Below are 16,842 nucleotides of genomic sequence, written 5' to 3'. Positions count from 1 at the left end.
GTTATTATTATTTTATATATTAGTTGATGCACATTTTTCAAATATCACTAGGCTTTCTGTGTACACCCATATGTATAATTTATATTCGGGTTTTTATGAAATATTTGTTGATATATTTGTTAACAGTGGTTGCTAAGCAGCATTGCTGTGGCACCAGCCTGTCAAGTAGCGTTGAAACTTTAATCAACGTAACAGAGGCATGATGATATTTAAAAGAGATCTTGTTGAATCAGGAAAGTCAAATGTCACTGAAACACAAGGTTCAAAGAAGGAACCTTTTCTTTTGTCAGAACCTTTTCAGACAGCTGACGTGTACTGATTATTGCTGTTAATAAATGACGTTTCTTACTGTTTCTTACTCAGCTGCGTTTGCAGGCCTCCAGAGGCTTCTCCGAGATGCAGGAGCCCTTGGTCGGGCTGCTGGCTCTGCTGGGAAGCTCCCCAGGCCCACAGAAAGGCAGGTCCTCCACCCTCGGCCACTTCCTCCTCACTGAGTTTGTGCGATGGATGCGCGGCAACCCACAGGCCTCCCTGAAGAACGTGGCGGCAGATCGGGCGGCCGGCCTCCAGCGCTGGGCCCTGGGGCTCATCAGCGACTCCCAGCCTGGTTACGTGGACGCGCTTCTGGACATCTACCAGCTGGGGTCCTTGGATCGAGAGCTGCTGGTGAAGCATGTGCACTACATGCAGGACTGCTGCAGCTACAAGGAGGTCTGGGCCGTTGGGGATGGTTAACAGGCTTTGCTTGATCGTGGTGAGTTTTGATTAAAGTGATTGCGTGCGTGTCTTACAGGCAGCTCTGCTTGCTATGAAGTTAGAGCTCCAGGCAGAGCTGGACATGGAGAAGGTCAGTCAGCTGGGGGATAGGTTCGATCGCCATGTAATCCCGGCATTTCTCATGACTGCCTCATTTGTGTGTGTGTGTGTGTGTGTGTGTAGATGTGTGTTCCTCTGGTGTTGTTGGACAAGCTGCAGCTGGCCGAGTCGTACGTTCATGGCCATGCGGAGCTGCAGGAACGTCTGGTCGTGCTACTGGACTCCTGGTGCAGCCCTGACTTCAGCCTGGAGAATCTGTGCAGGTTCACACAGCAGCCTGTTATACCTACACATAAAACAGCATCTAAAAGTGCTATAATGCGAGCAGTTACCTTTATTTTGTACTGGGCCAGTGGTGGCCTAGTGGTTAAGGAGGCCCTGTAATCAGAAGGTTGCCGGTTCGAATCCCGAAGGTACCACTGAGCAAAGCACAGTGCAGTCCCCACAGATGCCCACTGCTCACCAAGGGTGATGGTTAAAAGCATTTTGTTGTGTCATCGTGTGCTGTGCTGCAGTGTTTCACAATGACAATCACTTCACTTTCATGGTTAGGTCATCTCATTTTAGAGGTTTATGTGTATTCGCTGCAACATATGAGAGGTTATTTTAATGCAGTACATTGTGGTACATGGTAATAATACAGTGCAGCTGATTACTTTAGACACTACCAGTCAAATGTTTGGACGCACCTACCCATTTATGGGTCTTGCACTTTATAACATAACACTGGTAGGTTATGTAACATACAAACGAAAGTTAAACATTTTCAAAGCAGGGAGCTTTTGCTCTGATGGCAGTATTTCACACTGTTGACTTCTCTCTAGCAACTTAAGTTTGAGAACGAGGAATGTTTACAACAGGTTTATGTTGAACACTTTCTTATCATTCACTCGTATTCATGAGCATCTCATGAAGTGGCTTCATGAGATGCAGCCGTGAAGGTGCTTCACTTTCTCATTCTACAAAAATGTTAAAAATAATGGCCCCATATTAGCTTCCCTAATCATCAGAGAAGGGGCATCCAAACCTTTGACTTTGACTCTGAATTTCACTATACCATAAGTAATTTGATTATGCCAAGGCCATGTAGAATACTCCATTCTCATTGGCTGGAAAATGTGCATTAAGACATTGTGCATTAAGAGTGCAAACTGATCTCTGTAACCATCGTAACATGCAGAAATGACATCGGAATTAGGACTTAATGTCAAAACAGAAAAGTTCAATTCAGTGCACTTCTGAACTGACCGTTATTATAAAATTTAAGACAAGTGACCATGGTAAAAGCAGTGTAATCCCATACTTGCTTGTTCTTTTGCAAGGGCTTTAGGGAATTTTATTTATTGGTTTTGCCATAGGCTGTATCTTCGACTGTCTTTGTCCAAGCACCAAGCCGATCAGATTCAACCGAAGATGCTCACCAAGCATGTGTTTCGACTGATGGAGAGGTTCCGTGTTGACCCAGGTTTGTGTGTGTGTGCATGTCTTTGTGAGCAAGAGAAAGATTGAGATAGACAGACAGGCATGTAGAGGAATATAATTGTAGTATCACTTTTTTTTATCCAATTTTTTTGTGTTTAGCCAAATGCCCAAACTCCGTGTACAAGCGGAAACTGGACTCCCTGCGCTTCCTTGCATATAAGCGGTTTGTGGAGGTGAGTGGCACCAACAGCTCATGTTCACACACCCTTCCACACAAGCGCTTGACACGTTCAACTTTCTGCTCCACCCTCAGAAAACAATGTCGGTGGAGAACTGGAGGGATCACGTTCAGGTCGGCTTTTGCACTTGAGCAGACATTGATAAACATTGCAAATTTCCACTGCAGTGCAAACTCTATAGATTACACTGTGTGTGTGTGTGTGTGTGTGTGTGTGTGTGTGTGTGTGTGTGAGAAGGCTGCAGTAGAAGGATGCACAGAGCTGCAGATTAATCTAGTTGAGCTGTTGAACAGATACAGTATCGACGAGGCCGCCCAGTGGGCGCATTCTTACAACTTGCCCAGAGAACGACTTCCCTTTGATGTGCGGGAAGTGGTGAAGAGCTTACCGCCATCACACACGTGAGTATACACACACACACACACACACACACACACACACACAGTGTTAGAGAGAGACGTGCACTTGGCCTCAATCATTCACAGTTAAAAATACCAAAATTTGATATGACTGCAGAAATATAGAAAAAAGACTAAAAGACTAAAGACTTTATTTGATCCAGACATGTATATAAACCCAGAACTGAAAGTGTTCGTCATATAAAAATATGAGACAATATGATAATCACTTTCGTGCATAATTTGCATACTTTATTTGTACCCACATAACATTGCGTAACATTACTTTCTATTGTACCGTTCACCATATTGCATAATATTATAATGCAAAGTCTCTTAAATAGACTTTCACACACACCTGATCAGTAATACACACACACGCACACACATGCTCTATCTGCTTGTGTCTCAGAGCCTTGCTGGATGTGTGTGACCAATCCTCCGAGGCATGGGAAGCCACCGAGTCTCACAGGGAACGGTTCTATCAGCCGCCCATTGCCAAGGACAAGGTGCATTTCGTGTCAGTGCTGGAGGAGCTGGAGTCATGCAAAAAAGCTGTTATGCAGGTACTGGTGCAGTATATGTAGCTGGATGTGGTGTGTGTGTGTGTGTGTGTGTGTGTGTATCCATGTGAGTCATCACGGTCACACCTGCTTTACTTCCACGCTTGACTGTACTCTTCGTGGGTGTGTATGTGTGTTTTTACCTAAAAGCCACGATTGAATTTGAATATGAGTAAAAGGAATCACCAAGAAACTAAATTTGTTCTGGAATGGGGTGTGTGCTCACTCACAATAAGTTAGGCATATTGTTCTTTACATGAGTGCTTTTTCTATTTGCTTTGAATTTTAATGAAATAAGTAAAAAAAAAATTCCCTTTGATATAATTAATAATGTATGAGAAGAAAAAACATTTTCAATAGTTTAATATTTATTACCCCAAAAATTTTTAGACCATAACAGGGATAGCCCCAAATAACACAAGTGCTACGTGCAGTTCTGCCAGGTCACGTCGGGGTGGGGTACGATCATTCAGTCTCTGTTTCAACTGGTCCCAGATGTGCTCTATGGGGTTCAGGTCAGGGGACGTTGATGGCCAGACCATAAGAGGCGCTCCAGCTTCCTGAAGTCGAGCTGTAACAATTCTGACATTATGTGGTGGAGCATTATCATCCATGAACAGACATTTGGGGGTGTGCTGGCGGAATTGGGGTATGATGACGGGTTCTATGATGTCTCTGAGGTGAGAACCTGCAGTGACTGAGCCATGTACAATAACCAAATCCGTTTTGCGCTGAGTGGTGATGCTGCCCAGACTGTTGCACCTCCTCCACCCAAGCAAACCCCGGGGACCATGTTGACCTCAGCGTATCGCTCACCCCGCCTTCTCCAGCAACACTGTCACGACATCTATCAGTGAACAGGACTGTAGACCAATGCTGCATTGTCCAGGTCACATGGTCTTGTGCCTACTGCAAGCGTTGTCTTGGTGTCAGTGGAGCCACTTACCGACAATACCAGCTTTTTATACCCACAGAATGTTGAAATCGGTGCCACGTTGAGAAAGGTTGTCTCTTGGTATTGGCCCCAATATAAGGCACACCGGTACACAATGAGACCATTACATAGGCACACCTCATTTTGTCTTTTCCATCACCCCAATACAATTTCCTCCCTATCCCAAAACTGACTGAAGTGAAACAAACACCGTATGTATGACATCCACCAAGTCCCTCACAATCTCCCTCATTTCTTGTGGGCAGTGTATATTCATTGGGACGTTTAATTTTGGAATGTGTGTATGTGAGATTTTGTGCTTATGTGTATTTTTTCTTTTTTTTAGGTATGTAGCTCTGTGTGTGTGTGTGGGTTTTGTGTACAATGGGTTTCAGTTGTGTTTATACATGAATAATTTGTGTATACAACATGTGTGTGTGTGTGTGTGTGTGTGTGTGTATTTATATACCGTTTATGTGGGTGTCATATGTGCTCTCACTCCACCCATCTATTGTGTTCAATGGTGGGTGTGTCAATTTCTTTTATTCCGCTGTCTGGAATAATGTTGGTGAACATGCCTTGTACAATCACCTACAGTAGCGCCTAGTGCTTCTCCTGTTCCTACATTTACGGCATTTATCAGACGCCCTCCTCAGAAGTGTCTTTGGTAGGTGGGATTTGAACCTGGGTCTTCTGGGTCATAGGCGAGTGTGCTCCCACCTCTAGTTCCTCACGTTTTTCATTTGTTTTCTCCTTTGCGCCCTGCAGTCTGGCACCGTGGTGGGTGTGGACATGGAGTGGCGTGCAGGCTTCGGCACTGTGAGCCAGCAACGGGTCTCCCTGGTCCAGCTGGCGGCGCCTGGTCAGGTCTTCTTGCTGGACCTCTGTGCGCCGGGCTTCTCCCAGCACGTGCTGCAGTTCCTCCGGCAGCTCCTCTGTGCCAGCAGCATCCTGAAACTGGGTGAGATGTGGTGACGTTAGGTTAATTCTGCTGTTAGTCCAGAAATCTCACCTGTACCTCCATTTGGTGTAGTGGGGTCTCTATAGAGTGTAATACCGTATCAATTTCTCCAGGATATGGTATGTCCGGGGACCTGAAATGTCTGGTGGCCACCTGGCCTGAAATTAGGGACGAGCCTCTGAAGGTAGAAGGTGTGCTGGACCTCCTCCACGTGCATCAGCAGGTACGGCACCAGGGACACAACGATGCCACATAGTCAGCGTGTCCCCAATAAATATCCTGACGTTTAGTCTGACGTTCAAGTACTGGATTGTCTTTACCAATAGTTACCAATAGTTCTATATTCCCAATATTGGTTGCTCAACCCATTTTAACTGATGTCTGTATTCCACCCCAAACCGGTGAACAAAACCACGGGCAAAATCATTAAGTAAACAAGTCCGTTTTTTTGCCTGTTCGCAGCATGTTTTCATTCAATCCCGCACGGCACCCAACCTGCCAAGTTAGTCATAAATGCATTAATGATCATCATAGTCTGGACCAGGTAGTGAAGTGAAGTGATTGTCACATGTGATACACGGTGCACATGGTGGAATTTGTCCTCTGCATTTAACCATCACCCTGAGTGAGCAGTGGGCAGCCATGACAGGCGCCCGGGGAGCAGTGTGTGGGGACGGTGCTTTGCTCAGTGGCACCTTGGCAGATCGGGATTCGAACCGGCAACCTTCTGATTACGGTCCCGCTGGAACAACCACAACCAGTGGATTCTGTGGGGTCTGGACTGACAACTGCTGTCAGCCGGCCCAGCTTTTCGTTATTTCATCAGATCATCATTTCTTATTTACCATAATGATAAATTAGATAAACGTGTGGCATTGCATTTGACTGGGACTGCCATAGTCAAAACACTGGAACTGGAGGAGACGGAACCCAACAGAACGTTCCTACCAAACATCTCTCGGCTCACGCATTAATTCCCAAAATGTAAGCATGGCGAGTTCCTAGACAGAAAAGAATAACAACTGGTCCCTTCAGAAAAGCCCTCATGTAGTGCCAAGCAGGAATGTTTTTGCACAAGGAGATGAGGAAACGCGGAGGAATTTTTGGAGGTGAAAAGGTTTCCCAGGCCGAAGGGGGGGGACGACAAGAAAAAGTCTCTCCCTCCAGCGCTGAGGTTGAACCCTGAAACGGACTGAGACGCAGTATGAGGTCATTTCCTCCCCTCAAATGCCTCAGTCTTCTCACTCAAGTGGCCCATTCATGGCCGAGCAGAATGGGGACCCCAGTGCAGCGCTGCCCTACGTGGCTCTGAGACGTGGCTCGCGACCTCTGACCCTCCGGGGGCCCTCTAACGCCCTCTTGTGCCGTGCAGATCCAGCGCGGCAGGCGCGCGTGGGCCGGCCCGCGCAGCGTGGAGGTGGCCGGAGGCCCCGCGGAGAAGGGCTTGAGTCTGCTGGTCCAGCAGGTGCTGGGGAGGCCGCTGGACAAAGAGGAGCAGCTCTCCAACTGGGAGCGCAGGCCGCTCCGCACCAGCCAGCTCCGCTACGCAGGTGGGGCCCCCACACCCCCGCCATGCCGATCTCATACCACTTTCTACTGGTTTTTACCCGGTTCAGACTGTCAGTATACACAGTGTGCTATAAGTGGCATCTTGAACGTCTTGTGTGTTTGCCTAGGCTTGTTGCAGTTATTACCTATGATTTATTACCAATATAATCACTGGTTTCATATGATGGCGATTTGCATAATTGTCTGAATCTTTTCTGTTCAACTTCGTGACAATTCGTTAACCCTGCACTTTTTTTTTTTATTAACAAAGCATAACTTTATTTACCTTACTTTACTTTTATTTAGCAGACGCTTTTATCCAAAGCGACTTACAAGAGGACGACACCAGCAATTCTCGTTCGATTTCTATAGATTTCGAGAGCCCTGATAAGGCCGAACTTAAGTGCTAGACGAAAAAATTTAATAATTTAATTTATTTTGTGTAGTGTGTGTGCATGTGCGTGTGTAAGTGTTAGATTTGTCTGAAATACTTTTTGAATAAGTGGGTTTCTTAAAGGAATATAAGTTTATTTGCATGTATTGTTGCACTATGATTTGGTTTAGGCTTTAAAAAAAAAGGTAAAATGAGCAAGTGTGACAAACCTAGTTTTGCATTAGAACTTTTTTTTTTTTTTTTTTATTTCATGACTGAGCCCTTTTGAACAGATCCAATGACTGTTCAAAAACTGTGTGTTGTATCATGTAACCGGCCCATTTTCTCTGGACTTGATGGACACGATGGAAGTGTGCCAGACATATTAAAGAAAACCTTTTAATGCGCTCACATCTTGAAGCCATTTTCTGGTTATTTGATGTCCGTATCATTGTGATTATTCATACATACATTACTCTTGGTCTTTTACCACATAGTTGTGGGTCTTTTTCAAGCACTTTACCAAACGCCGAGAGTTGGACGCCTTGTGGGTCAACCACTAAAAATTTTGAAACTCAATAGTTTTTTTTGTAATAGTGTGAACATTTTACAGTCCTTTTCTCTCCCTAAAACCATCTGTTTCTGTAGTTGCCGACGCGTACTGCCTGCTGGATGTGTATTCTGTCCTGTCCGAGGACCCGGCCAGCTTCGGTCTACCTGCAGACCTGCGCTCTGTGTCCAGCAGCACGCCCGCCAAGAGCAAAGAAGAGAAGCGGGCCAAAGACAAGATGCGGCGGGGCTTAAAGAAATCTGTGCGTCACCACCCGTCCGCGTTGCACCAACACTCGATTCTTTAATATGTAGAATTTTAAACACAAAATATCTCAATTAGCAAATCCTGCACAAGCCAACAGCCTGATATCACGTGAAAGTGAACTGTCACAGCACACAGTGCACACAGTGAAATTTGTCCTCTGCATTTAACCCATCACCCTGTGTGAGCAGTGGGCAGCCATGACAGGCACCCGGGGAGCAGTGTGTGGGGACGGTGCTTTGCTCCGGATTGGGATTCGAACTGGCAACCTTCTGATTATGGGGCTGCTAGGCCACCACAGTGAATGAATGATTTCAGAGATAAAGCATAATTGATTAGTTTTGTAGTTGTTTGCCACAAAAATGGCTAAATTGCAATGATCAATTCCTTAAAGATACCTTGCCCCCCCCCTTGCAGGTTCGCAACTGCTTGTTTGATGTTGCTGGTTCTAGTGTTGATGCAAGAACATTCTGTAATTTCCATATTTCAGAGGGACCAGAGTGTAAAGGACCCAAGCCTGTCCGCTGTGGGGACTGAACAGGAGAAGCCGGGCTCCCAGGGACCCTGCTTGGCCCCTCAGGATCTGCATGTGGTGTGCGACAACATGCTGCAGGGCCTCGGCCGGTTCCTGCGCTGCCTCGGCGTGGACGTGCGAATGCTGGAGAACGTTGACGACCACAGAGTTGCAGCAGAGGTGACACACCGATATTAAATTAAATTTATTTGAATGATATTATACACAATGATATTATACACTGGCACTGCCTGCCCATTTCAGTGCCCAGCTACTGGCCAACCAGAATCAAATATTCAAACACTGCAACTGACTTGGTGTAAATGCACTCTTCACTTACTACACATTAGAAAAGCCATAAACACACACTCCCCTCTCACACACTGTTCTGTGGTTCCGCTCAGCTCGCCCGCAGAGAAGGACGAGTGATCCTCACCTCAGGCCAGCCCTACATTAGCGTAAGTAACTGAATTGGAAAAAAACGTCTGGCAAATATAAAGTAAAGTATGGGATAATGGTGTTTTTAAATATTTTTTATAATGTAAAATATTGTGTGTGCGCATATTGGGCAGTGGTGGCCTAGCGGTTAAGGAAGAGGTCCTGTAATCAGAAGGTTGCCGGTTCGAATCCCGATCCGCCAAGGTGCCACTGAGCAAAGCACCGTCCCCACACACTGCTCCCCGGGCGCCTGTCATGGCCGCCCACTGCTCACTCAGGGGGATGGGTTAAATGCAGAGGACAAATTTCACTGTGTGCACCGTGTGCTGTGACGCAAGTGACTATCGCTTCACTGCATGTGTTTTTCAGCTGAAGTCGCAGGTTGGAGAGGGACGCTGTCTTGCCTTGGACTGTTCTGAGAAGGCGCGGGACCAGGCCGTTCGAGTGCTGAAGCATTTCAACATCCGACTCACACCCCAGGACATATTCAGCCGCTGCCAGGTCTGCATTTCTGTGTGTGTCTGTGTATTCTTTCCTTTTGAGTCACTGTACCTTCTTGGAAAATTCCCTGTAGCGTGACAGTGACATTGGCCGTGTGTCGTGGTGGCTGTCTTGTCTCGACTTGCTTTATCTGCGGGCCGCGGGACGGGAGGAAGTGGGACAGATAGTGTGAGGCCCTCTGGAGACCAGCTTCCTGTGAGTCATATGTCTGATGTGCCACTCTGGTATTCTTGGGAACAATGGGATCCGTACGCCACAAAACAGGACAGGGGAAGACGGTGGGAACCCCTGGAGGGACGTAGGACGCGGCCGCCGGGGTTGAAGGATAGCGCGAGCGCGCTGACGTTAAAGCAGAAAAGAATGCGTTTGAGTGCCAGATTCGGTGGCCTTATGGAAAATGCCAGATATTTTCCTCCTACCCAGAGCAGCGCTGACCTCAGATCAGGCAGCCACAGTCACCACAGTCACTACTTTTTAACCAGACGTTGTATCAGCGATATTGAAATATTGCTGTGATAGAAATAACAGTAATTTATTGCCATTCTGATTAAATAATCCATCCCAATCATAATTTAATTCCAATGGGCAAACCTGGTGGTGGCGGCCTAGCGGTTAAGGAAGCGGCCCCGTAATCAGAAGGTCCTCTGGCTGTAGACCTGGTCGGGACATCAAATTCCTGACCTGGTGGGTTCCCATGTCCCACCATTTGTCCCACACCTTCCGTGTTCACTTCCACAAATGGCACAGTGTGTATGTGTGTGTGGGTGCGCCCCGAACCTCAGTTCCTGAGCAGTAGGAGGTGAGTGTGTGTGTGTGTGTGTGTGTGTGTGTGTGTGTGTGTGAAGGAATGTGTATGTTCAGGAGAGAGGGACAGGCAGGGGGGGGTTGCACTGTGAGTAGAGAAGAGAAGGGATGGGATGGAATAGGGGGGTTAGAGGTGCACCCCGGGGCTGGTATGTCAAAAGCCCACCCAGGCGAAGTTAACCCTTTTGTTATCTGATTGTAAAGTCCTTTGATTAACAGTGGATTCCCCCCCCCTCCCGCCCAAACTCCTTCAGGCATTCTTGGACTTCCCTCAGAGTCCCCTGTGTGGCCCCATGATACTCATCACTAATGATTAACCCCTTCATTTCCAGCTCCCTGATAATCCCGCTCTTTTTCTCTTCTCTCTTTCTGCCTCTTCCTTTATCAGTCCTTCTTTTCTTCTTCTTCTTTTTTTGCAGTCTGCATGACACTTCATGTTTAGTGTCTGGCTCCCCCGAAGACCAGACTAGTTTCCACGAGCCCCTTGGAACCCAGTCCACCTTTGCTCATGTGCATGTCCTTCACCAGAACTGCATATAAACAGGACTCTTTTCTAACATTTACATTCACGGCATTTTGCAGACGGCCGTATCCAGAGCGACTTACAACGTACTTCCATGTCACCATGGATGAAGTGGTCAGTTCTGGTTCACCAGGACCCCAACTATGAATACAACCTTTTTATTCACTCTGTTCTAGTTTCTATACAGAAGTCAGACGAGAAGAAGGTTACAAGTTCATCTAAATCTTCTCTAAAGAGAATTTGAAAGTTGAGCGCGCTTCTGTACTGGACACACCGCTGTGGTTAAAAGCCAACTTGATGCTTCATCCATCCTACATGACCATCTGTGTCCTGGTGTCCAGAAAGATGGATTCTGTCTGGAAGTCAAACCTGCAGCAGTTGCAGCACCCGCCCTCGCGCTGCGCGTCTTCGTGCTGTCATGGGCTTATCGTGTTAGCAGCTCTCCCGGGAATCCCGGGAATGTGGTTCTCATGCCGACGCGAGAGGCAGAACGTGCCGCGGGGATGGTTCACCGTGCGGCGGGCAGATAAAGGCCTTTTCGTGTCCCGTTCTGCTGAGCAGACGTCGCGTCCAGAGTAGCCCGAGGGTTAATGGCGTGCCGATCTAACACGCTAACACATCTACTAACACGTCCACTATACACAGTCTTACACGAAGACTCCACGTAGCGGTTTCACTCTGCGTCCCCCGGCCGAGGTCTTCGGGGACGCGTGTTGAAGTGAAGTGATTGTCACATGTGATACACGGCAGCACAGCACACAGTGCACACAGTGAAATTTGTCCTCTGCATTTAACCCATCACCCTGAGTGAGCACCATGACAGGCGCCCGGGGAGCAGTGTGTGGGGACGGTGCTTTGCTCAGTGGTACCTTGGCGGATTGGGATTCGAACCGGCAACCTTCTGATTACGGGGCCGCTTCCTTTACCGCTAGGCCACGACTGCCCCAATAGGTCACCACTGCCCCAACTAGGCCACCACTGCCCCCTGTTGGGCCGCGCTCAGATGCCCGATCTCCTTTTTTTTTGTGTTAAGATGGTCAGACAGAGATGGCCGTTAGGCCTGAGACCACAGCCACAGTTCCCACGGGCTGCGGGAGGGAGGGAGGGAGGGGCGGGCACAGGAACTGGACGAGTGTGAGAAGAGAGAGAGAGAGAGAGGGCGAACCAGAGAGGACGACTGGTGCACTTTTGCACTTTGATCTACAGAGGAGGTGGCAGGCTGAGGGCAATAAGTCATAACGTGAGGACTGGGACAAGTGTGAGGTTGTCTGGACATTTGTCCGTGTGTGTGAACCTCCAGAAAATAAGCCAGACGTGCATTGCACACACCACCGGGCGTGTACGTGGGTGTGTGTGCACACACACACTGCTGTCTCGAGTCAAGTGAAAGAAAAAGAGAAACAGGGAGGGGAGCGAGAGAGACACATTCCTCCGACTCGCCAAAACATTCCGAGGGAAACCATCCCAAATATTTCCCCCAGTGTGCAGCGAGGGGGTCCGTGACTCTGGTTACCGTGGTAGGGGTGATGTGCTGTAAAAGACTACATGAGTGTAATAAGTGTGAAGTGGCTGAGAGAACTGCTCTCACCGTCACACCTCTCTTTTCCTGCCAGTTGTCGGTGGGTGACGCCCATATCGCACCACGTCAGGCCCCCCTGTTGAGAGCCTTGGTTCCAGGGTCATCATCGTCGTCTCATCTGGATTTCCCACCCAGAGCAGTGTGAACAGACCCCCCCCCCCACGTCCTGACAGACGGCTCATTACAGCAGTAGAGTTTATAATCTGATGGACATAACCCCCGTCCCCCCCGTCCCCGGACGCTCTCGCTCTCCGCTTCAGATTAACCACGGCGAGGAATCCGCTGCAGCCGGCTGCTGGAACGTCCTGTTTGTCTTGCTCTGTTTGTGCTTTCGTGCGCCTGTTTTCATTGGCTGGCTGGCATTTTTGTGTGTGTGTGTGTGTGTGTGTGTGTGAGAGAGAGAGAGAGAGAGAGAGAGAGCCGGTGAGGGACTTTGCTGTTTGATGTGACCCATTGTCTGGGAGCCAAGCTGTTTCCTGGCTCGGCTTGGTCCTGAGAGGGAGAGCGAGCGAGCGGGAGAGAGAGAGAGAGAGAGAGCAACCCTCAATTGGGCTTTTCCTCCAAACACTAATACAATGAAGAAGTGCGTAATTTCCTCTGTATTTACCACCCCACCCCCTTCCTCTATACGCACACACACACACACACACAGGGCCCACTAAAACGCTCTTATCTCTGGTATAGATGAATCTCCCTCCTCATCCTCCTGCAGCCCTGTTCACTCAGTGGTGTTGGAAAACTGGTCGGAATTTAGGTTACAGCTGGGGGGGGCAGGAGAGAGAGGGAGATAAGGAATGTCAGTGAGAGAAGAAGTGGGGAGAGAGAGAGAGAGAGAGAGTTTTTTTTTTTTTTCTGCTGATGGATGGCAGCATTTGACAGCCGCAGCATTCCTGCCGTGTGGTGATGTCATGAGAACCGGCCCCGGGCAGGGAGAGGGAGGGCGAGTCGGCTGGCCGGCCGGACGGGGGGGGGGGTTCTTCACCGCACACAGAGGGAGAGCGAAAGGGAGGGAAGCCGGCGGATCACTAACACACACAAACACACACAGACGGAGTGTGTGGCGCGGAGGGAGACCTCCGGATTCAGACCCCAGTGCGTTGCAGTATATCTTCACCTGGTGTGTGTGTGTGAGAGAGAGAGAGAGAGAGAGAGACTACATGGCATAACAGATGCATGCTGGCGAAAGTGCTTCGTGGTGGGAGTGCTTATGGTCTGGGGTCAGGGGTCGGGGGTCCCGGTCACTGGTTTACTGCCGCTATCGTGAGTGTGAAGAGGCTGTGAGGTGTGTGTGTGTGTGAGAGAGAGAGCGAGAGAGAGAGAGAGAGAGTTTTACCATGCCTCAGTTACAGAGAACACTGTACAGGTTGTATATCTGCATACATGTGTATTTCTTTATCCAAGCAGGGCCAGGAGGGCCCAACCTCGCTTCCCACAAGAAACAGAGGAGGGCGGAAAAAAGAGAGAGAGAGAGCGAGAGACCGTCACGTAACTCAAACACTGGATATGTTGTCAAAAGAACCATATCTGTAGATCTGTTTCTGTGCTTAACGGATCTCCAGCAGACCGTAGCTGCGCTACATGCTGACGGGGGAACACTGTTGGGTTTCTGTTACGCGGTAGTCCGCAAGATTTCGGTTAGAACCTAGATTGCGGCTCCCGCGTACGATATAAGGAACACAATCTGACGAAAAACTCAGGGAAACAGCATAGATTTGCTGATTTCGTTTTTTTTTAAGGAGTAAGTAGTGTCATGGCCGATTTTAAAATCGCCGGGGACCATCTTCCATGGTCCTGTAACATGTGTGGCTCGTGGGGTCAGTTTGCCAATGTCACATCAAGCATGCGTTCAGGATTTACAGAAAGAACCACAAACCAGAAAGCACTGCATGCTGGTCATCTGTACCTTTTTGTTTAGTACTTGTGGCATTTATTTTTTTACATTTACCAGACGCCCTTATCCAGAGCGACTTACAACCAGTAGTTACAGGGACCGTCCCCCCACTGGAGACACTCAGGGTTAAGTTTCTTGCTCGGGGACACAATGGTAGTAAGTGGGATTTGAACCTGGGTCTCCTGGTTCGTAGGCAAGTGTGTTACAAACTAGGCCACTAGAGTAGGCCACTATCTAGAGTCACATTCATTCAGTGGTCACAGGGTTTGAACCTGGGACTTTGTTGGTCAGTGGGTGTCACCCATTAGGCCACTACCACCCTAATAGGTACCATTTCTCATTCTGTCCCACTATTGGGGACCGACTTCCTTCTGTGGCTTTATGTTAAGTCACATCTGGGTCACATGGTCCAGCGGCAGAGGTGTCTCACTCGCCACTCCGACTGAAGACGGACCCAAATGAAAACCGGTTTAGAGTTGAGTCTTGGCGTGACATCTGTCGGCCCTTATCAGGGCGGTAGTCGTCTGGTGGTCACCAGCTCACCCGCGAATCCTGTCGCGGCCCCAGAGGATTTGTATCCCTGAGAAGATCTCTTCAAGGGGACTGTCCCTGTCATCAGTGAATGGAAGTAACTCGGGATCGGAACGTCAGATAAGTGGACAAGTGTAACTGTAATTAGCTGTGATGCTGTTTTAGGACAACGGCATTCATACGCTGTTTTACCGTTATGAAGTCTGGGAAAGGGACCGTACGAGATGTCTCCTCATAAAGGTTAAAAAATATATACACAATGCTTTACTCTATAAAGTAACACACTCACCTGTGAACCAGAAGACCCAAACCCCACTTACTACCATCGTGTCCCTGAGCAAGACACTTAACCCTGAGTGTCTCCAGGGGGGGACTGTCCCCGTAACTACTGACTGTAAGTCGCTGTGGATAAGGGCGTCTGGTAAATGCCGTAAATGTAAATAAGTAAATGAATTACAACAAAACCAAAAAATGTTCTGCTCGCTAACTAGATAATAGTGGTGGTCAGTGGTGGCGGAGCAGGCCGGTGAACAAGGTTGCAGGTTCGAACCCCCCGGGTGCCTTTCATGGCTGCCCACTGATCACCAAGGGAGATGGGTTAAATGCAGAGGACCCGTTTCCTTGTGTCCTCTGACAGTCCTCTGTCCAACTGACAGGTTTTCTGTGCTGGGCTGGGATCCTTTCCTTTGGTGTGTGTGATATATTTGTAAAATTATAATAAAAAATAAAATAAGAAAATGGGGTCAAATATGACCCAATATGCCACATTAGCCAGCTGTTCAGCAAGATTCCTGAACGCAGTAAAACCTGGAGGAATGCGGTATTCCTGCTGTTCACAGTTCCATTGTCTGATAAGTTCAGGAAACGATTTGGATAGCGTGGTGGCATTGTTCGCTCACAGTGCCCGGCCCTCGCTGCCCTGCTGTGGTCTGTGGGAATGGCTGCGGCGGGGTATCTGGACGTGTCTGGGGTGCTACCGGTGGGCACTGGTCTGAAGACCCCCCCCCCACGGCTGGTCCCAGTGGGACGCCTGGTGTGGCCTGATTCTGTGAACTTGAGCAGACAGTAGGCAGGAACTGTGGTGCTGAGTGTATTTGTGTCTGGGGTTGTGTTTATGAGAGAGGCGCACATTGGCATTTGTGTGTGTGTGTGTGTGTGTGTGTGTGTGTGTGAGAGAGAGAGAGAGAATGGGGGGAAATAGGATTTGCCTGTATAATGACACAAGTTAAACTCTAGTTTATGATCGAGCATGAACAACTCAAGTTATTTTAATTGAGAGATCCCAGTCGTGTGTGTGTGTGTGTGTGTGTGTGTGTGTGTGTGTCAGGCTGGGGCCTGGCAGTGTTTCCTGTGGCCTGTACGATGTTATCAGGGGTTGGGAGTCAGTTTGGCTTGGGAGCGCTGGGCAGCTCGGGGTGGGAAGGGTCGATGCGAGACCCCCCCATGGGACGGCCGAGGTAAAGGGAAGGAGAGGTCAGCCGCCTCGGCCTGGGAAAAGCCGGGGAGAAGCCCGAGTCCGTCGCGAGGCGCGGGACAAAATTGGAATGGAAAAATATATGAGCGCGCGAAAAAGCGGAGACGTGCATTGGGAAAGCCGGCCGGCCGCTCCCTCCCCCTGCCCATCGCCGCGTCTGCATGGAGAGCCGGCTTTCTCACAGGAACCGCAGCTTCTCTTACGCACGAAGAGCAGGACGGGGACCGGAAAAGAGAGGAAGGGCGGTGCACGTCACCTTCACTTATTTAGATGAACCGGGGTTTGCACCAGCGAATGGCAGCTTATGGCCTGGTGGGAAGCAGGTTGATTGTTCATTCTTCTCGTCAATGTTCTCAATTTAACATGGAGGCCTCAGAGTGAAAGTACAAGACAAAGGTTTAAATCGGGTAGAAAAGAAGATTTTGAGCAACAGTTGTTGTGTGACAGAGATGCCATATTAATTACACAAACATATTTATTCAAATTATTTTTTAAAAGATTCACTTCTGAAAAATATCT

At 48.6% G+C, this 16,842-nt stretch overlaps 1 protein-coding gene across 7 annotated transcripts in view; it reads left to right on the top strand.

The window, feature by feature from the left end:
- Positions 1-16,842, top strand: part of exd3 (exonuclease 3'-5' domain containing 3) — a 30,117-nt gene that overhangs the window by 4,914 nt on the left and 8,361 nt on the right. For 5 of the 7 annotated variants that reach the window (XM_028971237.1, XM_028971239.1, XM_028971236.1 and 2 more), the window contains exons 5-19: positions 364-711; positions 794-847; positions 940-1,079; positions 2,175-2,281; positions 2,398-2,471; positions 2,552-2,590; positions 2,715-2,878; positions 3,288-3,441; positions 5,141-5,333; positions 5,447-5,556; positions 6,706-6,883; positions 7,903-8,066; positions 8,559-8,762; positions 8,987-9,040; positions 9,390-9,521. In XM_028971237.1, the coding sequence (XP_028827070.1) occupies positions 364-711; positions 794-847; positions 940-1,079; positions 2,175-2,281; positions 2,398-2,471; positions 2,552-2,590; positions 2,715-2,878; positions 3,288-3,441; positions 5,141-5,333; positions 5,447-5,556; positions 6,706-6,883; positions 7,903-8,066; positions 8,559-8,762; positions 8,987-9,040; positions 9,390-9,521 (2,115 nt within the window). Of the gene's footprint in view, positions 1-363; positions 712-793; positions 848-939; positions 1,080-2,174; positions 2,282-2,397; positions 2,472-2,551; positions 2,591-2,714; positions 2,879-3,287; positions 3,442-5,140; positions 5,334-5,446; positions 5,557-6,705; positions 6,884-7,902; positions 8,067-8,558; positions 8,763-8,986; positions 9,041-9,389; positions 9,522-12,461; positions 12,617-16,842 lie in introns of all 7 variants that reach the window. The other 2 variants (XM_028971241.1, XM_028971240.1) reach the window with 2 other exon arrangements.

Source organism: Denticeps clupeoides, chromosome 3, assembly GCF_900700375.1.
Source record: "Denticeps clupeoides chromosome 3, fDenClu1.1, whole genome shotgun sequence".
Taxonomy (NCBI): Eukaryota; Metazoa; Chordata; class Actinopteri; order Clupeiformes; family Denticipitidae; genus Denticeps; species Denticeps clupeoides.
This window is presented reverse-complemented; position numbering and strand designations above follow the sequence as displayed.